Source organism: Lissotriton helveticus, chromosome 10 (genome assembly GCF_964261635.1).
Source record: "Lissotriton helveticus chromosome 10, aLisHel1.1, whole genome shotgun sequence".
NCBI classification, from domain to species: Eukaryota; Metazoa; Chordata; class Amphibia; order Caudata; family Salamandridae; genus Lissotriton; species Lissotriton helveticus.
This window is the reverse complement of record NC_136071.1, coordinates 412,032,832-412,057,461: the sequence shown is the minus strand read 5'-3', so window position 1 is coordinate 412,057,461 and position 24,630 is coordinate 412,032,832. Positions and strand designations below refer to the sequence as shown.

At 46.7% G+C, this 24,630-nt stretch overlaps 1 protein-coding gene across 4 annotated transcripts in view; it reads right to left on the bottom strand.

The window, feature by feature from the left end:
- SMARCD3 (SWI/SNF related BAF chromatin remodeling complex subunit D3) overlaps positions 1-24,630 on the bottom strand; it is a 1,739,068-nt gene that overhangs the window by 1,001,414 nt on the left and 713,024 nt on the right. For all 4 annotated transcript variants that reach the window (XR_013601619.1, XM_078662891.1, XM_078662892.1 and 1 more), the window contains one exon: positions 2,746-2,841. Coding sequence is in view for 3 of the 4 variants with exons in the window: in XM_078662891.1 (XP_078519017.1) it covers positions 2,746-2,841 (96 nt within the window). In the remaining variant the exon portion in view is untranslated. The remainder of the gene's footprint in view (positions 1-2,745; positions 2,842-24,630) is intronic.

Genomic DNA, 24,630 nt, shown 5'->3' with positions numbered 1-24,630 from the left:
GAAATCCAATTGCGATAACACTATGTGCAGCTCAATATGTTGTAAACATGGGGGGGGGCTATCATTGGGCCATGGCAGTAATGTTATTTTTCCCCCACTTTTTATGTTGCATTAGGACACATGGCTTCCTCCAGTGTGTGGGTTGTTGGTCATTTCTTCATGCGCCAAGCAAGGTCAACTTTCAGCAGGAGTCGCCTGTGAAAGCAGGCAGCGGACGCAGGTCTTCAATTTCAATGGAACTGTAGGGGCGGTCTACGTTTGGAGGGCCTACGCAGAATTTTCGAGGAAGTTACATCCCGGGGGCTCCCGCCACCAGCACTCATCAGTCTTCACATCGGCGGCAATGATTTGGCAATAAGGGGGCAGAAGGACCCTGTTTGAGGCCCTACTGGTTGAAATCGCATGGTTAGCTAAAAGGTTCCCAGCTAAATTATAGCATCGTCTCATATGATTCCAAGGAGAGTTTGGAAGTTTGGTCGGTCTGTGAAGGGCCTGAATGAATCAGTCAGGCGTTTAAACAGCAGAGTGAAACAGTTATTGAACACAACGCGGGGAGAGGTGTGGTGCCGCGGCCAGGGCGACTGACGCTGGAATCTGGGGATCAGGGTTCGATCCCCGGCTCCGGCGGCAGGTTAGCCCAGCACCATGTGACTCTGGGCAATAGCTCGCTTAATCTTCCCGACGGCCCCCAGCGCCTAGAGACCCTTACGGGTGATTGTGCGCTTTACAAATGTGGATTATTATTATTATTAAAGACAATTACACATGGTTGCTGGGGTCCACTTGTCTGGTCAGGGTAATTAACTTTTTGTGGAGAATTTGGTGGCCTTCGCGATGCAGCATTTCTTACAGCACTAGGTAGCTACACTTAGGGGGAGTCATAGTTGGTCGGTAAACCAATTATTCCTGTGGCGGTTAAGGAGTCATGTTTTTAACCACAAAACGGGTTGTCAACGTGGGGCATCACAAATTAAGCACAGGCGGATTCAAGAGATTGTTGATTTTTTTAATGACCCAGGGCAGGGGTTACATGGTCACTGGTGAAGGCCAGAGGGCATCTGCTACTGTAATTGGCCCTGGCCCTAGAAGGTACCCCGTAATACACCTAGTGGGAGTGGGGGGAGGTATGCTGGCTGCGCCAGGGGACCAAGGTATGGCCCAGTTGCCCAGCTGCAACCGCCGATTGGGTGCCAGGGGGTGTCCCTTCATTGAGTTGCTCTGGCATGGTTCTTTCTAGGGGCCAGGTCTTCGGTTGGCCCTAGCCCTCACAGCTTGCGAGGGTGGAGAGTGCGCCTTGTAAATGATGCCACAAGGAACTGTGCGGTGGTCAATCATGACTCCTGATGGAATGTGAGAAAAAGTTGGTTGAAGTAAAAAAAATGTCTAGATTAACGTTGTATTTTAAGTATACAGAAATGATATGCAGTATTAAGACAAATGTTGAATTTTAACATTGTGTTTATGAGGTTTAATAAATACGGCCTGAGAATGCTGACATTTCTCTAGAGCAACTACAGATGTCTGTGTGGTATCATTTGACGGGTATGTCTGTATTGTGGGGGTGCTAATCTTGGAAATCGTTCTTGCACAACAGTCTCATAACGGTCCCCCACCAGTAGACAAGGGCAATAAACCTTCACAAAGCTGTACAGAGTACTGTATGTCTAAATTTGTACACTCCCAAGGGCACCTCAACTGCATGCCTCACCCAGGTGGGTGGATCGGAGACAGTGTTAAACCTGAATTTCATGAGGCAATATCCGAAGATAAGGTGCAACTAAGCATACCAAAAATACAGTAAAATAAGAAAAGACAGTCTCAATAAGTGAGTTCTAGGGCGGAATAAATAATTCAAAAAGGTTTATTACAAAAATCCAAAAGGGTACAAAAAAGGATAATTAAAATGCAGATGCATAAAGTCATTGCTATGAAGGCTCTCTGTAATAAGACAATACAGAATAATAGGCACAATTTAAAATATTAAAAGACCCAAATGAGCAGTAAAATCAGTATGAAATCAGACAACATCTCTAGTAGCATGAGAAAGGTCTCATTAGAGTTCTGTCTCATCCCAAACATCAAGGGTTTGTCAATCATGGAACGCGCAGATACATCATGGTGTGAGCAAAGAAATAGAATTTTTATAACTCTGAAAATTGGATTAAAAAGCCCAATACAGCCTTACCATCAAAGCCCTATTCCACTACATGGATATTGATTCAGCTCCCTCTGAGCTAATGTCACCTGGAGGTGTCGGAACAAACTAGTTGTATAAACAACAGTGAACCATTGTGAATGAATGAAATACTGTATGCATGCAGAAGAACCTTGAAGAAAAGTAACATTATTGAGTCCATGCTAGAGAGTCTTCTTCAAGAACAGTGTAAATCAGAAATAAACAAACATGACTTGATTGACGACATGTAGCAGAAACACAAACATGATGAGACATCTGTTTTGGAAAAGATGGCGTTGAGGCCTGGGCAAGACCAAGTTTGCATAAGCCAGGAAAATGCACTTTAAGAGAACATGTCAAAATTGTTTGAAAGCAATAACATATCAGTGTACACATGTGAATTTAAGTGTAGATTATTATTCTGCATGTTATTGATAATGCACAATTCTGATTAATGCATGAAAGCTCCCGCACAGCTGTCATCCCAACAGCATCCAATATGCTCTGCCAGTACTTTTTGCCATTCAAGAAGAGTTAATTAATGCTATAACAGTGAAATAAGCCCTTACCTCTACTAGATGATTGTCGGGCCCGTAGAGATCTTTATCTAACTCGATAACCAAACTCTTGAAGAAGGAGGAAAACTTTCGCTTCAGTTTACTGGGCTAAGGAAAAAAGGAGAAATTAGCTTAAAGGGGACTCTGCTACTCCTGGTCTGTGGTTCTCTCACATTCTCAATGTGCGGGCACTAGGCAGTCTAGTGGTGGAGGCTGCTTCAACAACTGCATAACCAAAGACCTGCCCACCCAGTATACCACACACAAAGCTGCACCATTCAGGGTGAAATCCCGAGTCCCCCATATGAATGTTTATCCTCACCAGTTCCCTTGCTTAAACAAGCATTTGCAATGCAATAGGTCTCGCATTAATTAAGTTTGAGCTATTGGCATTGCTAAATATTGCAACACCAATTGCAACAAAAGTCTATAAATTGTAGACCCAAAAAATGTGTATTTGTTTTTGTAGCTATGGTGGCATGCTGCGCTTTAGATGAATATGTTTAAAAGTAAAGTGCACCATACTGCGATTGCTACAATAGTTAATTGTGGATGCGATAACAATTGATATGTGCACTGATGGCTGGTGGTGTGTGTGCCTGTAGAAATTGTACACTGATGGCTGGTGGTGTGTGTGCCTGGTGGAAGTGTGCACTGACAGCTGGTGGTGTGTGCCTGATGAAAGCGTGCACTGACGGCTGGTGGTGTGTGCCTGGTGGAAGCATGCACTGACGGCTGGTGGTGTGTGTGCCTTGTGAAAGCGTGTACTGACGGCTGGTGGTGTGTGTGTGCCTGGTGAAAGTGTGCACTAACGTCTGGTGGTGTGTGCCCGGTGAAAGTGTGCATTAATGGCTGGTGGTGTCTGGTGTAAGTGTGCACTGATGGTGTGGTTGTGTGTGTGTGGTTGTGTGTGTGTGTGGTTGTGTGTGTGTGGGTGGTTGTGGTTGTGTGGGTGGTTGTGTGTGTGGTTGTGTGTGTGGTTATGTGTGTGGTTGTGTGTGTGGTTGGGTGTGTGGTTGTGTGCCTGTGTGTGGTTGTGTGTGTGTGGTTGTGGGTATGTGGTTGTATGTGGTTGTGTGTGGTTGTGTGTGTGGTTGTGTGTGTGTGTGTGGTTGCGTGTGTGCTTGTGGTTGTGTTTGGTTGGGTGTTGTTATGTGTGTGTGGTTGTGTGTGTGGTAGTGTGTGTGTGGTAGTGTGTGTGTGGTTGTGTGTGTGTGGTTGTGTGTGGTTGTGTGTGTGTGGTTGTGTGTGTGTGGTTGTGTGTGTGTGTTGCTGTGTGTGTGTGGTTGTGTGTGTGGTTGTGTGGTTGTGTGTGTTGGTGTGTGTGTGTAGTTGTGTGTGTGGTTGTGTGTGTGTGGTTGTGTGTGTGTGGTTGTATGTGTGGTTGTGTGTGGTTGTGTATGCGTGTGTGGTTGTGTGCGAGTGTGGTTGTGTGTGTAGTTGTGAGTGTGTGGTTGTGTGTGGTTGTGTGTGGTTGTGTGTGTGTGGTTGTGTGTGTGTGGTTGTGTGTGTGTGGTTGTGTGTGTGGTTGTGTATGTGGTTGTGTATGTGGTTGTGTATGTGGTTGTGTGTGTGGTTGTATTTGGGGGGATGTGTGTGTGGTTGTGTGTGTGTTGTGTTTGTGGTTGTGTGTGTATGGTTGGGCGTGGTTGTGTGTGTGTGGTAGTGTAGGGCTGTGTGGTTGGGTGTGAGGTGGTATGGTTGGGTGTGGGGTTGTGTGGTTGGGTGTGGTTGTATGTGTGGTTGTGTGTGGTTGTGTGTGTGGGGGGTTGTGTGGTTGGGTGTTGTGCGTATGTATGGTTGTGTGTGGTTGTGTGTGGTTGGGTGTGTGGTTGTGTGTGTGTAGTTGTGTGTGTGTGGTTGTATGTGAGGTGTATGTGTGGTTGTGGTTGGTTGTGTGTGTGTGGTTGTGTGTGGTTGTGTGTGTGTGGTTGTGTGTGTGTGTGGTTGTGTGTGTGGGAGTGTGTGTGGTTGTGTGTGTGTGGTTGTATGTGAGGTTATATGTGTGGTTGGTTGTGTGTGTGGTTGTGTGTGTGCTTGTGTGCGTATGGTTGGGCGTGGTTGTGTGTGGCTGTGTGTGTGTGTGGTAGTGTGGGGTTGTGTGGTTGGGTGTGGGGTTGTGTGGTTGTGTGTGGTTGGGTGTGGTTGTATGTATGTGTGGTTGGGTGTGTTTGTGTGTGTGTGGGGTTGTGTAGTTGTGTGTGGTTGTGTGTATGTGTGGTTGTGTGTGGTTGTGTGTGTGTGGTTGGGTGTGTGGTTGTGTGTGTGTGCTTGTGTGTGTGCTTGTTGTTGGGTGTGGTTGTGTGTGGTTATGTGTGTGTGGTTGTGTGTGTGGTAGTGTGTGTGTGGTTGTGTGTGTGTGGTTGTGTGTGGTTGTGTGTGTGGTTGTGTGTGTGTTGCTGTGTGTGTGTGGTTGTGTGTGTGTGGTTGTGTGTGTGGTTGTGTGTTTGTTGTGTGTGTTGTGTGTGTGTGGTTGTGTGTGTTGTGTGTGTGGTTGTGTGTGGGTGGTTGTGTATGTGGTTGTATGTGTGGTTGTGTGTGGGTGTGTATGCGTGTGTGGTTGTGTGCATGTGTGGTTGTGTGTGTGGTTGTGAGTGTGTGGTTGTGTGTGTGGTTGTGTGTGTTGTGTGTGTGTGGTTGTGTGTGTTGTGTGTGTGATTGTGTGTGTTGTGTGTGTGGTTGTGTGTGGGTGGTTGTGTATGTGGTTGTATGTGTGGTTGTGTGTGGTTGTGTATGCGTGTGTGGTTGTGTGCATGTGTGGTTGTGTGTGTGTGGTTGTGTGTGTGGTTGTGTGTGTGTGGTTGTGTGTGTGGTTGTGTGTGTGTGGCTTTGTGTGTGTGGTTGTGTGTGTGGTTGTGTGTGGTTGTATTTGGGGGAATGTGTGTGTGGTTGTGTGTGTTGTGTTTGTGGTTGTGTGATTGTGTTTGGGTGTGTGTGCTTGTGGTTGTGTGTGTATGGTTGGGTGTGGCTGTGTGTGTGTGTGGTAGTGTGGGGTTGTGTGGTTGGGTGTGGGGTTGTGTGGTTGGGTGTGGTTGTATGTATGTGTGGTTGGGTGTGGTTGTGTGTGTGGGGGGTTGTGTGGTTGTGTGGTTGTGTGTGGTTGTGTGTGTGGTTGGGTGTGTGGTTGTGTGTGTGTAGTTGTGTGTGTGGTTGTATGTGAGGTGTATGTGTGGTTGTGGTTGGTTGTGTGTGTGTGTGTGGTTGTGTGCGTGGGAGTGTGTGTGTGGTTGTGTGAGTGTGGTTGTGTGTGTGGGAGTGTGTGTGGTTGTGTGTGTGTGGTTGTGTGTGAGGTTGTATGTGTGGTTGGTTGTGCGTGTGGTTGTGTGTGTGTGAGTGTGTGTGGTTGTGTGTATGTTTGTGGTTGTGTGTGGGTGTGGTTGTGTGTGTGTGGGGTTGTGGGTGTGGTTGCGTGTGGTTGTGTGTGTGTGGTTGTATGTGGGGTTGTGGTTGTGTGTGTGTGGTTGGGTGTGTTTGTGTGTGGTTGGGTGTGTTTGTGTGCATGGTTGTGTTTGTGGTTGTGTGTGTGGTTGTGTGTGTGGTCGGGTGTGGTTGTGTGTGTGGTTGTATGTGTGGGTATGGTTGTGGTTGTATGTGTGGTTGCGTGTGTGTGGTTGTGTGTGTGGTTGTGTGTGTGGGAGTGTGTGTGGTTGTGTGTGTGTTTGTGGTTGTGTGTGTGTGTGGTTGTGTGTCGGTGTGGTTGTGGGTGTGGTTGTGTGTGGTTGTGTGTGGGTGTGCTTGTGTGTGTGGTTGTGTGTGTGGATGTGTGTGTGTGATTGTGTGTGTGGTTGTTTGTGGGGTTGTGGTTGTGTGTGTGGTTGTGTGTGTGTGTGTGTGGTTGTGGGTGTGGGTGTGGTTGTGTGTGTGTGTGGTTGTGTGTGGTTGTGTGTGTGTGGTTGTGTGTGTGGTCGGGTGTGGTTGTGTGTGTGTGTGTGTGGTTGTGTGTGTGATTGTATGTGTGGTTGTGTTCCCTTCTTCAGCGGTGTTTACACTGCCCTGATTATGTCCGTGCTGGGAGGCAGAGGGCATTTAAATACTGCGCAAAGGGTCTTTATAAACTGTAGTGTGTGCCATCCAGGGTACGCGGAAGGAAGCCTTCCCAAATATGTGGCATCTCTGCAGAACAAACCTCGGTGGACTCACTGTGCGCAATAAATAACTGTACTACTGTGCTTGGTATACTGGAATTGCTGCAGCTAATGAGCTGGAATCCTTAATCCGGAGTCCGTCCAGCTTGTTGCCGTGTTCCCTTCTTCAGCAATGTTTAAAATGCCATTTCAGTTGTGCATGCCAATTTAATTAGCAGCCGCTGCCCGCGAGGGCCACCAGCGCTGATGTGTATTCCACCTCAAGCCAGACAGGAGAAAACAACTCATTACATGCATATTTTATTTATTTATTTATTTACGTCCTTTATAAAGTGCCTGAATCACCCCAGATGGGGTATCTCTGCGCTGAGGACAACTGTAAGGACAGGCAACCAGATTAGAAGAGTAGTGTTTTAAGCTTCTTTCTGAATCCTAAGTAGTTGGTGGTGAGGCGGATCTCGGGAGGTAGCTGATTCCATAGTTTAGGGGCGAGATATGAGAAGGACTTTCCTCCCAATCTGGCATATCTTATTTTCGGGACCTTGAGCAGGCCCTTCCCTTCGGAGCGGAGGGAGCGGGGAGGGATATATTTCACTAACTTATCTGCAAGATACGTCGGGCCCATCTGGTTTATGCCTTTGAAAACGATACAGCAGATTTTGAATTGTATTCTTTTTTGAACTGGCAGCCAGTGGAGTTTACGCAGCAGAGGGAGAGAGGGGGTACGATAGGTGGCTCCGGTTACCAGGCGGGCCGCAGTATTCTGTACCACCTGCAGGCCTTGCAGAGCTGACTCCTTAGCAGCAATCAGCAAGGCATTGCTAAAGTCCAAACGACTGAGTACCAGGGCGTGGATAAGGGTTTTGCGTGTGGATACCGGTAGGAAATTAAAAACTTTCAGAAGGAGGCTAAGAGCAAAGAAGCAGGCTTTTTTTATTGCCTCTATGTTTTCGTCCATACTGAGATCGTTGTCCAATATCACCCCTAAGTTTTTGACAACTGTCTTTGGTAGGGGAGAAGGACCCAGATCATCAGGCCACCAACTGGGGGACCAGCTGGTGATAGCGTCCTTAAAAAGTATGACTTCAGTCTTCCCTGCGTTGAACTGTAGGAAATTACTGCTCATCCAGGAAGTTATAACTCTCATCCCTTCTTGAAACAACTTTTGGATATCAGGTGTGTCTTTCTTATACGAGAGGATAAGTTGTGTGTCATCCGCATAGGAGATTGGGATAAACCTAATCTTCCTGAGAAGGGCCGAGAGAGGGGCAATGTATACATTGAATAGAGAAGGACTGAGACATGACCCCTGTGGTACCCCTTTGGTGACCTGAGTGGTTTTGGAAGAAAAAGGTCCCATTTTAACTGTTTGCGTCCTATTTCTGAGAAAGTCCTAAAGCCAGGCCAATGCTGAGTTCTGGATGCCTATAGAGCTCAGTCTGTCCAGCAAGATTTGATGGGAAATGGTATCAAAAGCGGCGGACAGGTCAAGCAGTATAAGAATAACTGCTTGACCATCGTCTGCCAGCATGCGAATATCGCCCGTTACATTGACCAAAGCTAATTTGGTGCTGTGCAAAGGACGAAAGCCTGACTGGGACTGATCAAGGCAGTGGGAGGCTTCCATATAGGTGGAGAGGTGGACATTAATGTGTTTTCCAGTAATTTGCTTAGTAAAGGGAGCAAAGAAATCGGGCGGTAGTTGGATACCTTGTTGGGGGAAAGTTTGAGATTTTTCCTAATTGGCATAATCTGCGCATCCTTCCATTCATTAGGGAGACGGCCCTGTGTGATGGAGCTATTGAAGATGGTGCAGATAGGCTCCGCTAATTCTGCAGCGAGTTTTTTCACCTCTTTAGTCGGTAGTAAATCTTTGGGAGAGCCTGATTTGGCGGATTGCAGTAGTAATTTTGTGTCCTTGATAGTAAGCAAAGGGAAGTCGTTAAGAGTAGGCTGATTTTTTTGAGCTGGGTCATGTCCAACTAGGGAGACATAGTTAATGTTGGTGGGGGAGGCTAATATCTTATTGTAGATATTCTCTATTTTTTGCGTGAAATGACTGGAATAGTGTTTTAGGTGTATTGCCTGCTTCTTCCAACTAGTTGGCTATGTGATTTTTACGTGTAGATCTTAGATTTTTATGATAGGTGTCTAAGGCCACCTTATACTGTTCCTTACTTATGTGATTTTTGTTTCTGCGCCATTGGCGTTCTAGCCTTTTGCATTTACTTTCTCTAAGCGCAGATCTGCTGTGTACCAGGGTGTCTGTGTGTGTGTAGGGACCACACAGGATTTTTTCTCTGGTATTAAAGTGTTTAACGTGCTCTTGACTGTGTTGTAAAAGGACGACAAGTGGTTGTCGACTGTGTCTGAGATGGCTAAGTTTCCAGGAATATATGCCTCACGGAATTTGCTAGGAGAAAGTTTATGCCACTGTCTGTATATGCGAGTTATTGGAGCCTTTTTGGGGGCCTGTTCCCGGATACCAGTCAGATCAAAGGATATGCATGAATGATCCGACCATGTTAGGGGGAAAGTAGCTTTATGAGAGATGTCTGACGAGTTGGAGAGGATTTGATCTAAGATATGGCCAGCAGTGTGTGTTGGAATATTATTCCTTTTTGTGAGCCCAAGAGCAGACATTTCTCTCCGGAACAAAGTGGCATATCAGACTGTGCCACTTCCCCACTGAAGGTCAGCTGCGGGTGCAGGAGATATGTATTGACCAGCAGATCCGTGTTGTGAATCCGGTTCTCCTTGTAACCTCCACGAGCTGGTAGCTCAGTGTGTTATTGCACCTGTTGCTGAGATCTCATGTGATGTATGTGTCCGTGCCTCGAACCTTATTTCCTGGGTGCTGAGTGAGCTGAGTGCAACCGCCGCAGCCCTCCACCTACCGCTTCAGGGCTGCTGCCAGACCCCAGGCAGGAAGGGAGGTGGGGTTTGAGAGTGTGGGGTGTTGTGGTTAAGGGGGGAAGGAGCAGGGCTGGGAGAGGCTGATAACATATTCCTGTCCGTGGCCTATTGCAGTCTCGTGCTTTGTGAAGTTGCACATTTCTCTCACATGCCAGCCTTAAGTCTATCTTACACTTTTGAATGTACTAAAACCTGGATATTCTCCCATGAGAGCAACACGTCATGAACAGTGGCTGTTCACCAAATGAAGTCTTAGGAATGTCACATTCCAAGACCACACACATGAACAAAAAAACAAGGACAAAACAAACTCCAAATGTCTTCATTAGCTTTGTCCATTACATGTGATCTCAGTGTGGGCTGGCCATGTTAATCAGGACGCATCGGGGCGGCAGATGTTTGCAGCAGATGTTTGCAATGAGTTGAGGTTAAAGCGATACCTATTGCATTGCAAATGCTTGTTTACTACGCCACTGTCAGTCCCTTCAATATGTTCTAGTTGACGTGATTTCCTGCTGCCAATACTAAACCACCTAAACAAATTGTTTTTTTGCTAAAAATGATTTGCTTTGCCAAGTAGAACACGTTTTGAAGAACTTGTTTGTTCCTGTGTTTAGCCATAGGAATGTGGCCAGCGCAACCCTGCCCAGGAAATGTCAGTTTTAACAATGGCCCTGAAAAACAAAAATGCAAACTGCAATTTGAGTCAGTGGGCTTTGAAAGCCAGAAAGATATGTGTGAAAAGCCGTGCCTCTTATGTAGGCTTGGGAGAGGCTTGTTTCGACATGTCAAATGGCAAGGAGTATGGGGGAAACGGATGTCTACTCAGACCTAAACTCTGCCGCCTGATCCAAGGAGGTCTGGGGGAACGAAAAAACAAAAATACTCTGCTATTGGGGCGATGTCGGCTGTGCACATGCACAAGGGTACACACCAATGGGACACATATGAGGCTGCTTGCAGTCAGAGACAAGCTAAACACGCATTTGCAATGCAATCGCGGCACTCACGCTTTAACTGTTAACATCTTAAGTTAAAGCACGGGTGCCCGAATTGCTTCAAAAGTAAAGAAATAGAAAACACATTTTTTTTCTATTTCTTTACTTTTGAAGCAATCAGCCCACCTGCGCTTTAGCTTGAGATGTTTACAGCCAAAGCTTGAGTGCTGCGATTGCAAGCAAAGTAAATAAAGAAGAAAAAAACCGGCGAACACACGTTTTTTTCTCTTTATTTACTTTGGTTTTAATCGCTGCACTTTTACTGTAAAGATCTTAAGCTAAAGCGGGTGCCGTGAATGGTTCAAAAGTAAAGAAATGTTTTTAAAAAAGGTTTTTTTCCATTTCTTAACTGCTGAGCAATCGTGGCACCGTGTTTTAGCTTAAGATCTTTACAGTTGCATTCAGCTTAAGCTGCTGGAGCATTTGGATGGCAAATGGTGAACACTTTTGCGGCCGCTTTGATGTTCTCAGTGGCCACGCGGCTCACTGAGAACATCAAAGCGGCAGCGAAAGTGCTCCCAAAGGCTGCAGGTGGACAAATGGTGAGCGCGCCCGGCGCACATGCACTGTACCCGATACGCCTGCAGACTTTGGGAGCACTTTTGAAAGCCCCTTACTTAATATCTCGCCAAAGCATCGCTAACGCGATGGCTTAGGCGAGACCTAAAAAGGATCAGTCTGTGTTCTTTTAGCATATAGCTGGGGGTAGGAAGGTTTTGATAATGAGAAAGAGTCTACGGTTTATCACCATAAAGATAATTTCACCCTAATCCATTATCCTAGCTCTTTACCGTTTTCAACATACACAGTGAATAGAAAAGAAAGGGAGCAGGATATGGCAGCATCTTACAGTTTAGACCTAGGCACATACGTTTCTGGGGACTTTCTGACCAAACTGTGCATTGCTTCGAGTAGAGCAGCTCAAGTAATTTCCCTATAGCTCTTTCTGACCGGCACATGCCGGAGGAATGTTATGAGGCACTTCTGTAGTGTGCTCTGACAGCAGATAACAGCTGTGTCCCATTCTGAGGGCATCAGTGAGGGAAGAATCACGATGAAATCTATGCGGAAAAGCAGGATTTTGCTTCATCTTGGTCAGCATCACTGCCATCCGTAGTCACAAATAGCTTATATGTACAAAATAGAGCCTTTTCTCTGTCTACATGTAAACACACAGAATCTGTCAGATGTCAAAGTTATGCAATTTTGCTGAGGAAGCATGCCAGTGAGAAGAAAGGGTTGGGAGGAAACTATATTTATTCTGATGGAACGCTATCAACATATTATATTGTAAATTAAGGTAAGTTACCGTTTAGGTCAGGCTTGATAGTGCAGTAGTCGAAAACCTTATGTGATATAAAGAAAAAGAACATTATGAAGCACTACTCGAGAGGGGCTTTAGCTTCTCCTACATGTTAATTTTTTTAAACTATGTGTAAGTTCAAGGAAGATCCCGTTCAGGCCTCCTAGGGTAGGACCCAAAACAAACACACAAGCCAGGCTCCTCCGACGAGTAGCTTGTGAGCTACTAGTAGCTCTCAAACTACCTGTAAGCAGTGCCATCTTAATGCATGGACACGCTGGCAGTTGCCCGGGAGCCCCACGAGGATAAGGGCTTCATGCAGACCAGAATTTCACTCTAATTTTCCGTTAAATATTTTTATTCCTGTGAGTGGTTGTGCAGGCATGGCCCAGTGCACTCCTTTGCCCAGGGGCCTATAATGCTGTTAAGATGGCCCTGCCTGTAAGCAGGTCTCCGGTGTGTAGCACAGTCTACGAAATTAGAATCTTTCGCTAGTTTGAATTAATATACGTATACCAAAACTGAAACATGTCTATTCAAGATGAACATGTCCTTTCAGAATCCCTAAGCTGATGTTTAGAATATATTTAAAGCTGCTATTTGAGTGATACATTAGCAAGGGTTGGGGGATCATTATTACTATTACTTGGTGCCAGAGGCATTTCAGCTATGGCTGTTATGTACTACCCACTTACGAGGCATTCCACATTGACAAATCATGTTTACATTATTGCTAGCAACCGTGCCTGATACACTGAGGTGATCACTGCTGGTAATCTTGCAAGTGGAGGTCACTAATGTAATTTTGAGATTAATGATAGTAGATCAGAATGCTTTTCATTGAACATGAGTAGCTCCTATTACAGATAAGGTTGGGGACACCTGATTTATGCAATACAGTTTCCTCAGTCAGCCATAGATAAAGTAATAATGAGTGCTCTTTCCAAAACATAAACTTGATTAAGTGTTGCTTATGTTTTTTTAACTACCCGACCTTGTTGCTATTCAACAGCTCGCCCCTAGCGATTGATTTCAAGCATTAATTCCTCAATATTTATACTCTGTGTGCTGTTACTCAGTGCAACCGACCTTGTAAGTGAAGATAACAAACAATTACAACGTATTTTGCATTAAATATGCTCCTTGACAATTGCTCATTAATGTTCCCAATACATGCTGTATTCAATTGCTTATCTTGTATTTCAGTCCGAGCACTCAATGTTGTCTCTATGAGGGTTGCAGCCCCCAATTAATATACTTAAAACAATTATGAGTTTCTACCTCATATAGGGGACAACACTCGTTAAGGGCCTTCCTCAGGGGCAATGTTTCTGAGCCATCAAGGCACTAACTATAAGAAAGACCTGCGTGACCCAAGCATCATACTTTACACAGTATCATAATTCAGCAAAAATACATTACATTTTCAATAAAAATGCTTTAAGAAGAGAAAGGGACAAGCTTTAGCATCACATGGGAGTCACCCTGGTTGATAAAGATGCTTGATATACAGAGTCTCCCGAGTTCCTAAGATATATAGTTTTGGAGGTTAAGCCCAGCGCTTACCTGTAAGCCATTTGTCGTTTTAGCAATAAGACAAAGTGAATTTTTGTTATGATTTAACGCTTAGAAATCAGTGACTCACTATATACTGTAATATTGAGATAAATCGGGGCACCTCCCAAATGACGCATATCCAGGAGAATGCAGAAGACGGAGACGGACCAGGGAGTCCTTAGAAACAAACAACGGGGCAACTCATGCATGATTCAGAACTGACAGAACGTCAAATGTCCTGGTGGTTAAAAAAGAGTATGCCAGACCACAGGTCCCAGAACTAACAGCACAGGAAGGGGCACCAGCATCTTGAGTATTGACAGAGATCTCACTACAGGAATTGTGGGAGGTACATGGAAGAGGAAATGACACCTGCACCGGGCATTTCCACACCAAGTGGGATGCTCATGAGGGGCTTGGAACAGCTTGTAACAGCTGCAAGCTGCTCATGCCCAGTTCTCCACAAGAAATGCAATTGAGGCGGTAAGGCTGTACCTAGTTCTGGAAATTAAAAAATTAGAGACTATATGAAATATAAGGAAACAACACAGAACTAATGAGCTGTATCTTGCTCTATGATTGTTACTACCATCTTCCTTACATTACACAAAGTGAGACCACTTGGGTAAAACACAATCTATGTATGCGTAAAATATGAATTGCCTCCCCATGACGATTGTGCCCCCTAAAGGTTTATTTCCCTCCTAAATGTTGAGCTAAAGATACTTGAAAAAATTGTGGTTGACCACCCTTATGCAGAGAAAAACTCTCTAATTTACCCCCATCATGCACCTTAATGCCACATAAATCTGCTTCATACTCAAAACTGGCGCGACCTCTCGCTCCAACCAAACGCACAGCTAAATTGCGCATTTGTGGCGGTCATATAATTATTCCACATTTGTCCATGTAAACCTGTTAATTCAAACATATAAATCACTTGTTTCAACTTTTTCCAATTTTATCTACATCCACACGTGGAATGGAATGCCAATTTTCCATTTTCTTATGTTCAAGGTGGGCCATCCATTTCCAATATCAGTACGTCGGTCATCATCTTCATGACTATCAATGATCATATCAAGCTACAGCAGTGATGCAGCTACCTTACAAATAGGAGACAATGCTATCTAAAGGATACAAAGATGAAACTTGCCTATGGATACTTCAGGGCCTTCCCAACCTCATCCAGACATTGAGCTTTTCAAAAAGGACTCTGTGTCAACATCCTCTACTGGTTCTCGGACTATCAGCATACCAAATATCAGTTCCATTGGAACTCTACAGATCCCAGAAGCACCCTGTCACCTGCAAAGTCCAGCAGGGGTCCATCCTGTCCCCCTTCATCTTAAACATTTACATAAGCCCCCTTGAAACTATACTTACCAACAACCTTAAAATAAACTAGTAAACCAACAAAACCCAACATGACATGAAAATCTCCTCTTTTCTTAATATTCAGTGCCTCAAGCATTGCCTGCACATCATACAGACATGGATGTCCAGCACCTATATTAAAATCAATCCCACCAGAACTGAACTGTTTCTATTCACCAAAAACAACTAGTCCAAACCAGGCACACAACAAAATGAACCTGAATGGATTCAACATCTGACTTTCACCTAACACTAACTTATTAGGATGAATTCTTGATGGAACACAAGCCCTTGTACACTCACCTCTAGATGCTCATAAACATGCAAAACACCACACAGGCCCTCCTAAAAAGCATCCCACATCTACAAGCAGGAGCACGCCTAGTCAGGGGCAGACAATCTGCCTTGTTACGAGTCAGAAGAACCGCCTTGTTTATGAGTGGAGCACTGGCTAGCTCTGCTAGCGGCAACCCAAGACTGACTGCCCTATGCACATCAGGCCGGCAGTCTACGTACCTGAGACTGTCCACCCTATTTAGAGCAGATCTTGTGATATACATTTTCCAGTTCAGGAACAATAAGCTACTTACCTTCGAAAATGCTCTTTCTGGTGGATACTGTGAGAAGTTGGCCTGGTATATGCTGACCACTAATTAAAGTGGGCACCTTGTACCAGTCCGAACAACCCTTATTGATGATTAGGTTAAAGACAACCTTTATTGAAAGCTATTCTAGTGGTAGCTATGGAGAGCAGCCTTCAGGCTAAGTCTCGAAGGAATGTAAAGCAGCTTGGTTTACAAGAGTATAACCTCCTGAATGACCAAATGAAAGGAGATCCACACAGGTATATATAAAATATATGTATTTATTACTATACACTCTCTACTAACCTCTTTATGAGATTAGAGAGCAAGGTACACAATATTAAAACACTAGAACAACAGTAAATAGCACAATACACAGTGGGCCCCAGGGGGAGACAAAATCATATATTAAGAAAGTGGTATAACAATTCCGACTTGACTAGACACCGTGCCTGGAGGACGTAGAATCGCTGGGACCCCATGGAACCACCCAAGGTAGTGACACAGGGGACCCACGGGGACGCGTGCAGAGTGAGAACACAGCCACGAGCTCCGTACAATCCTATGGGAAAGTCGCGGTTGGAATTTTAAAGATAAAGGACACTTAGAAGAGGACTTTAAGCAAAGCCTTTTAAACTTAGAAGGTTCTAAGGCCAGCACCCATGTGAGCACTGGAGTACTTGTGTTACCTAACCCAGGGAAGCCGAGTGCATAGTTGTTAAATGATGTCGGGATTCTTCGTCTTTTTTAATGGCGTGATGCTGCAAAGTGCTGCTGCCGTAAAGGAGGAAAGTGTCCGGTGTGATCCAAGCCTGGATCGGAGCTTAGAATAACCTGAAGGCAGAGTGAACAGAGTCTGGGTCACTTGCCAGTGACCAGGGGCTCGGTAGACGAATGCCCACCGATGTCGGGTGCCTCAGGTGCAAAGAGGTGAAGCTGGACTCTGCAGCCACGGGTACCAGGAGATGTTGATGACGACCAAAGTCTGCATGTGAGCTGTCCCACGAAGGATGTCAAGTGCTGGGGGTCAGTGTCCAGATTGGAGACCAAATAGCCTTGGCAACGGCAACCCACGTGGTCAGAGAAAAGATGCTCAGTGAGGACCAGCAAGGTCCTGGGGCTCCCCAAGCTATGGAGAGTCAGGACACATCTGGAGCAACAAGGGAAGCCCATGGAAAGTTAAAGTTCCCTTCTCAGGGACCCACAGGTCGACGGACCAGGGATCGCGAAGGGGCCTTGAGAGGAATCACAAAACACCAGCCCACGGAACACTCTTGGAGTGTAGGCTGGTAATTTTCAGTGGGAACACTGCTCGGGGCTTCGACTACAAGTAGCCCAAAGCACAGCCTCAGGGATCGCCGAAAAGCATATGCTGCTGCAAATGTGCACGGTGTCCAGGGGTCCGGATTGCACGTTCCCCACGAGGGCTGCGGGTCTCAGATTTGTTGAGAGCACTGGTGGCCTCGGGAAGCTTGGGAACCCACATCCTGTGTTGCAAAATCTTCAGTGTCCTTCAGGAGCTGCGTAGATGCAAACCGGTCAGATGCGTTTAGGTGCCTGCTTTGCAGGGGAGTAACTCCTTTACTCCAAGGGAGATTCTTCAGTCATCCAACATTGTGCAGATCGTCAAAGTACTTGGTTTCTGTAGCAGAGTTTAATCCAGGTAAAATCTCAAGTACTGTAGTCAGGGGTTCCTACTTTATACCCAAGAAAGGGGTGGGACATACTCTGGGGACCCAACTATGGGAGGGTCAGGACAGAGGGGTGGCTACACCTATGTCCTTTGTCCAGTTTCGCGCGAGAGCAGGAACCGGTTTGAGCTGGACTCTGCACAGGGACACCAAATGTGCCTCCAATGCAGACATCTAAGCACTCTTGGACTGCACCCACCCAGCCCCAATACACTAAAGCCTGTCTGGGAGGTGGTCACACCTCCCTGTGACAGGAAACCTATTGTCCAGTCTCCCCTGCCGGAGTTTCATCCAGCAGCAGGAGGGTAGATGCATGACTGTGGCTCGCAGCATCCATCTTGTGATGCCAGGGTTGAGAAAGCTGGTACCGGGTCTACCGGTGCTGTCCTATTTCTCCCTCTAGGAGGGTGGAATCATATCTCCCCCGCCAGTTACTGGCGGGGAGGTATGATACCAAGGTGTTTGACACCAAACACGATATGTTTCCTTGCAGCCGTTTTAAAGTTAGCATTTACCGTGATGTTATAATGCACTTAAGAGTATATGGTTGGCTGCATCACAAACAACCCGGGAATAGAGGTTTCGAAGGCTGCGGAGGGGCTCTGTTCTTGCAAGAGCACCCCCTCACATAAAACTCAGCACCCTGCCTTCAGGATTGATAAGGCCTGCCATAAGGGTGACTGGTGGGTTTATATGTGCAGTGATATGGATAGATATAGGGAACCTATATCTAATTATGGGGTGCATGCACCACCTTACACAGGCTGCAGTAGCAGACCAGTTGTGTCATTGTGAATGGTCTCTCAGGGGTGGCATAATACATGCTGCAGCCCCTGATTGGCCTCTGTGGTACCTGTGCCCTGGGTACATAGTATATGATATACTAGGGACGTATAAGGGTACCCCAGAATCCAATCTGGAGTGTACCTAAAGTACATGCGATCAATTTTGAGGAGAACGCAGCTAGGCTGGGATCCTGAATAACAGGATCCCAGCCAGGCTAAGTCTAAAACAGTGAAACATCAGCAAAAAGTGGGGGTAACTAAGAGAAGCAGATCCTACTCTCCCACACAACCCCTCCCCCCCAAACGTAAGGACATTAAACTAACCTTGACCAGTTGAGTCTTCATGTTCGAAGTAGAAATATCTGGAGAATCCATCTGCATTGGCATGGTTACTCTTCCACTGTATAGTCCATCCCCTGTAGGGAAATGGACCACCTCAAAAGTTTGGGGTTTGCACCCTTCATCTGTTTAGCCATAGGAGGGGCTTAGGGTCTGTCTGAACAATGAAGTGGGTGCCAAACAAGTATGGCCTCAGCTTCTTCTGAGTCCAAACCACAGCAAAGGCCTCCCTCTCAATAGCTGACCAACGTTTCTCTCTGGGGGTCAGCCTTCTGCTAATAAAAGCTACTGGTTGATCCTGACCTTCATCATTCAATTGTGATAACACAGCACTTACCACCAACTCACATGCATCTGTTGGATAATGAATTGTTTGGAGTAGTCAGGACTTTGCAGAATGGGAGCAGTGCACATGGCCTGCTTCAGGTCATCAAGTGCCTTTTGAAAGCTAACTGTCCACTGAACTTTCTTTGGCATTCTCTTGGAAGTGAAGTCATTCAAAGGGGTCTCTATGGATCCATAACCTTTGGCAAACCTCCTATAGTACCCAGTCAGGCCCAAGAAAGCTCTGACCTGAGTCTGGGTGGTTGGAGCGACCCAGTCCATGATGGCCTGGATTTTGCTCGGCAATGGTTGAACCTGACCTCCACCTACCAGGTGGCCCAGGTATACACCACAAGTAAAACCTCTTCCATTTAAAAGAGTAAGAACTCCTTGTCGATGGTCTCTTTGACTCCCTCCTAATGTTCATACAGTCCTGAGGGAGATTCAAGTGTCTGTATTGCAGGACCTCAGGAGCCATGCTGCCAAGCTCAGTGAGGGAAGGCTGGGATTCAGAATCTTACCGCCCATTTTGGTCAAAAGGTCCGATCTGCACAGAAGCTTCCTGTGCGGACAGATCGAGAGCTGCAGTAGGTCTGGATACCACCATTGGCGAGGCCAGTCCGGTGCTATCAGGATCATCTTCATCCTGGATCGGATGAGCTTGGTCACCACCTACGGAATGAGAGGAACGGGCGGAAAAGCATATGCAAACGTCCCGGACCAGTCTATCAAAAGAGCATTCCCTCTCATTCCTGGTCAGTAAAATCTGGATGCGAAGGCGTGGCATTTTATGTTTAGATCGTCTGCAAAGAGGACGATGGATGGACGACCCCAGAAGTGTGGCTCAATGGTTAGAAGCGGCAGACCCTGAAGCAGAGGTCAGGCACGGGACCAGGGTTCAATTCCCGCCGCGGCAGGGTCTTGGGCTCAATGTCCGCGGACTCGATAATTCTCGCCTCGGTGCCTACTCTAATGATGGGTTCCACTCTGCAACTCTGGGCAATAGCTTGCTTAATCTTCACAACGGCCCCAACAGCGCTGGGATACCTGGCTTCACCTTGGGGGTGCCCTGGAGAGGCATCTCACAGGGAAAGCCAGGAAGGGTTCCACAGCGGTATACAGCGCCAGGATGCCCCAAGATGGGGCGGCAGTGCGCTTTACAAGTATACACACATTTACATTTACATTTGATGAAAGATGTCTGCCACCACCTCGTCTTTGAGCACCCAGTCTTCTTATTCTTTAAAGTGTCGACTGAGAGCATCTGCCTGCACGTTCTGTTCTCCTGCGCAATGCACCTCCGTGATCAAGAGATTCCTGGCCAGGAGCCAGTGCCAAATCACTTGGGATTCCAGTGACAGTGGGCAAAAACGTGTTCCACCTTGTTTGTTTAAGTAATACATGGTGGTTGTATTGTCTGTTTGTATCGGTATCGACTCGGACTGAATCAATGGATGGAATGCCTTGAGGGCTAGATGAACTGCTCGCAGTTCTAACATGTTTATATGATAGGTTTGCTCTTTGCTTGACCATCTGCCCTGGGTCTGAAGGCGACCCAAGTGTTCCCCCATCCCTGAAGAGATGCATCCATGACCAGGGATTGTTTTGGAAGAGGTTGATGGAAAGGGACTCCCACTAGGAGATTTTTTGGCTGAGTCCATCAGACAATGGACGTTTTCACTGAGTGGGAAAGGAGAATCCGATCCTTCCAATGTCCTGAGGATTGGTCCCATTTTTCTTCTAGATCTTGCTGTAGGGGTCTCATACTCAATTTAGAGTTGGGGGTGAGAAAAATGCAAGAGTCCATCGACCCCAGTAGAGATGCCACTTGTCGTATTGATGGCTGATGCGCTTGAAGAAGGGTATTGCACTTATGCTTCACTGATAACAGTCACTTCTCCGAAGGAAACACTTTTCCTACGTTAGAGTCTATGGTGGCGCCCAAAAAATGGAGAGTTTGAGTCGTTGATGGACCGATTTTTCCATGTTCACATGAAGGCCCAAGCGGAGTAGCAGTTTTAGACAGATCCGATAGAGGTTACTCACCATTTGGGGGGGACGAACCCTTCAACAGCCAATCGCCCAGATACGGATACACGAACAGGCCTTGACGATGTAAAGCTGCAGCCACCACTGCTATGCATTTCGTGAATACTCTCGCCGCAGATTTGAGGCCGAACTGTAAGACTCTGAACTGGTAATGTTTGGTGCTTACCATAAATATCTGGAATTTGCGATTACGTGGAGCAATCGGGATGTGGAAGTACGCATCTTAGAGGTCTATCGAACACATCCAATCTCTTTCTGCAGGTGCGGATATATTTGATGTAGCACCAACATACAAAACTTCTCCTTCTGGATGACCTTATTCGGAGATTGAAGATCCAGGATAGGTCTGAATTTGTGCGTTTGGTCTTTTTTTGGCACAAGGAAATACCTGGAGTAGACTCCTTTTCCTCATTGAGCAGGAGGAACCTCTTCTATGGCCAACTTTTGTAGGAGGATCGAAACCTCCTGATGTACTAGTTTTAGTTGGTAAGGGTGTGATCTTACTGGAAGAATGTTCTTTGTGGGGGGCGGAAAAGTAAGTGCATATCCATTGCTCAGTATATTTAGCACCCACTGATCTTTGGTTATGTTGTGCCACTCTGCTACATGACTTGAGATACTTCTTCCCACTGGAGCGGGCAACAGCGCTAGAGGAAGCAGAAAATCATTGCTTCACTGAGGTTTTGGATGCGGAGGAGGATTACTGCTGCTGTCCTCCTCTACCTTTGGAGGATCTTCGGCTTTGGAAATGAGATTTGGACTGTTGGAATTGCCTCTGCGACCATTGAGGGGTTTGAACCCTCTGATGGTAGTTTTTGCGGTTGTAAGGTCTGTATCAGTGCTTTAATTCTTTTTTCTTTTCCAAGCCTACGGCCTTCAGCGTGTCCAGCCGGCCTTCATCCTGGCCATCTCCTCGTCGGTGTGGGTGCCAAACAGAGAGCTGCCAGAGAAAGGTAGATTTAAGATATGTTGCTGGGCTTCAGGTTTCAAAGCTGTTAAATGCAACCAGGAAAACCTCCTTGCACATATTCCATGCGCATATGAGTGCGCTGCCAGAGAAGCCCCATCCACTGCTGTGCTAATTACTTGATTGGCTACCAGCGCCCCTTCCAGGAGAATCTCCGCAAGATCCTGGCGATCCTATTTCGGCAGTTTCTTTTTAAAGTGCTCCAGGGAATCCCATAAAGATCTGTCATAACGGCCCAACAGGGCTGCAGCACTAGACACCTTTAAAGAGGCTGCCGCTTAACCACATGCCTTTCTCCCCCAAGAATCTTGAGCTCTCCTCTCCTTGTCTGGAGGAACTGAGGAAGCGTTTTATTCGCTGTTGCGATGATCATGGAGTTCGGTGGAGGAACCGATTTTAGAAATAGGGGATCCTGATCAGCAGGCTTGTATTTCTTCTGGATTCTCGCAGGAGCAGATTTGATCGATGATGGGTTGAGGAAAATGTCCATCACTGATTGAAGGAGATCAGGAACCAGTGGTAAAGGTCTAGACACAGACCGTTGGTGCAGAGTTACGAATATAACTGACGCCGATGTTTGAGGTGCAGACATCTGTATATTCAGTTTCTGCGCTCCTCTGGAAAGCACATTGTGGAATGTATTGATGTCATCAATAGGCGATATTCTTGATGGAGGACTGTCCGAGAGGGTAGGTGAATAATCCCTATTAGAGGATCTAGTCAAGGAGGATGACCAAGAAGGAGATCTTCGTCTTTTACGGTGGGTATGAGGAGACCTATGTACTGGAGACTCGTCATGGCGATCTCTGGGCAGAGTAACAGGTGACCTTTCCACAACTTGCACCAACCGTGCTAGTGGCGACCTATGCAGTGGACTGGAATAATCCTCAGGCCTTTGTGCTGCTCCTGCAGGTTCTTTCTGCCCATGGCGGGTGGGAAGAAGTCATCTAGGAGATAGATGAACAGAAGGCGATCTATGCCCTTGTGTAGGAGATTTCAGTGCTTGTTGCTGTGAAGACGGAGAAGAAGAGTTTTTCGATGTCGAGATCACATGAGTAGAGCCTCTGGGTGATAAAGAAGGCTCTGCGTGATCTTTGGAGGTGGAACGGTGTGAGGAATGATATTACGTCGATGGTGAATGCTTTGACGTCGAATGGCTATGCGTCACGAGTACTGGAGAGCCTTTTGAGAGAGATCTTCGCTTCGACGTCGACCCCCTCGACGTCGAGTGATGTTCTGCTGATGGGGAAACTCATCTCGCCGTCGAACCCTTCGACCTCACTGATCCCGCTCTCGACGTTGATCGCCTGGGAGACCTCAACGGAGGAGTGTGTATCGACGGAGAGAAACTTCTCGACGTTGGGTCCTTCTATCGCTTGGATCTCGCTCTTGATGTGCGTCTAGCAGAGCTCAACCGAGAAGCGTATAACGGCGGAGGTCTTCTCGGTGTCAACGGAGCCCGCTGCCTCGACGGCGCACGCCGCCTCAAATATTTTATCTCCGGTCTCGACGACGAGCCCTTTACCGCCAATGCAGATCTAGCCCACGACCTTGACCGCCGCTTTGACAAGATCAACAGAGATGCCCGCTTCGAATTCAATTGCTGTACCTCCGACGACGACGAAGCAGGTCTCGTCGTCAAATTCTGTCCCAATGGCAAGGATGGAGAAATATCTCTTGACGTTGTGCGATCCCGCACCAACGGAGAACGACTCCTCGATGCTGATCGTCGCCGGGTTGACGGCAGCAGAGGGTGTGACGTACCTTTATTCTTGGACAACGACCGGTGTTCTCTCGAAAGCGAGCCCACTGTCAAAGGTCTTTGGAGACCAAAAATAGTGCTGATTAACCAGGGTCCTGTCTGAAGGAGCCAGAAAGAACAACTGACCTAACTGTCACCCCTGAGGCATGATGGGAAGCTAGGGGTCATGGCTGCCTTAAAGGCATGGTGCCAGTTTTCTATGTGTTCCTGTGGGTTAGCTTTTCTACACTAAGTTTTCTACAATGCAGCCTGTGAGCTGACAATGCTTTCATTCCTCTTTGCAGGATTATGGTTTCTACTGTGCATTATAGCAGTTTCAGATGTACTTTGCCTGCTTTTTTAGGTCTCGTAGAGAGACCTATTGCCACCCATCCACAAAACTGACTTTTTACGATCCGGATTTTGACGAGTGCATGTGCTCTCGTGCAGGAGCTTGCCCGAGCCTTCTGCCTGCCTCCTGCCTTGAAGGCAATCTGCTTCTCCGCCCCTCTGGCAGCCAAACGCTCTTCAAAGGGTTTGCTCCACGCCCCCCGCCTGCACCACTCTCCATACTTCTCCTCCCACCTCCCACTGCCGTCCTTTCTGCCCGCCCCGCACACCACATCAAAGCGTCCAGATCACAGCCTGTCCAGCCTGTGCCGTCTCTCCCTACCCTTAACCCTTCACCCTGCCCCCACCACCTCTCGATATTGCTACTTGTTCCTCCCGCTGACTGACTTCTTCCACCCGTTCTCATCCTTTTCCCGTTCCCTTCCTCTCCACACCATTCATTCCTCCATCCCTCTTCCTTCCTTGCTCTCCCTACCTTCTATCACCTTTCCCTTTTCTGCACACTTAGATCCCTTATTCTGAGTGGAGCATATGAGGATAAGGTATTGACCGAACCTGTTAAACATTGATACAGGGATTGGATATTTTACAGGCACCTTGAATTCTGGATGTGAGAGTTCTGCTGAACCTACCAAGTAATGCACCGTCTGCCAAAGATTCTGATTAATTCGGCACAATACAATATGGATAGCTCAAATGGATAAAAAAAATACAACGAATGTTTCATGTGAAATGCAGTGCAGCTCCCGACGTTGCTGGGGTTCCCTTCCCACTCTTTGCTTGTTCGTTGCTGCATTCAGAATTAAAAGAAGCAAAAGTACCTCAGATGG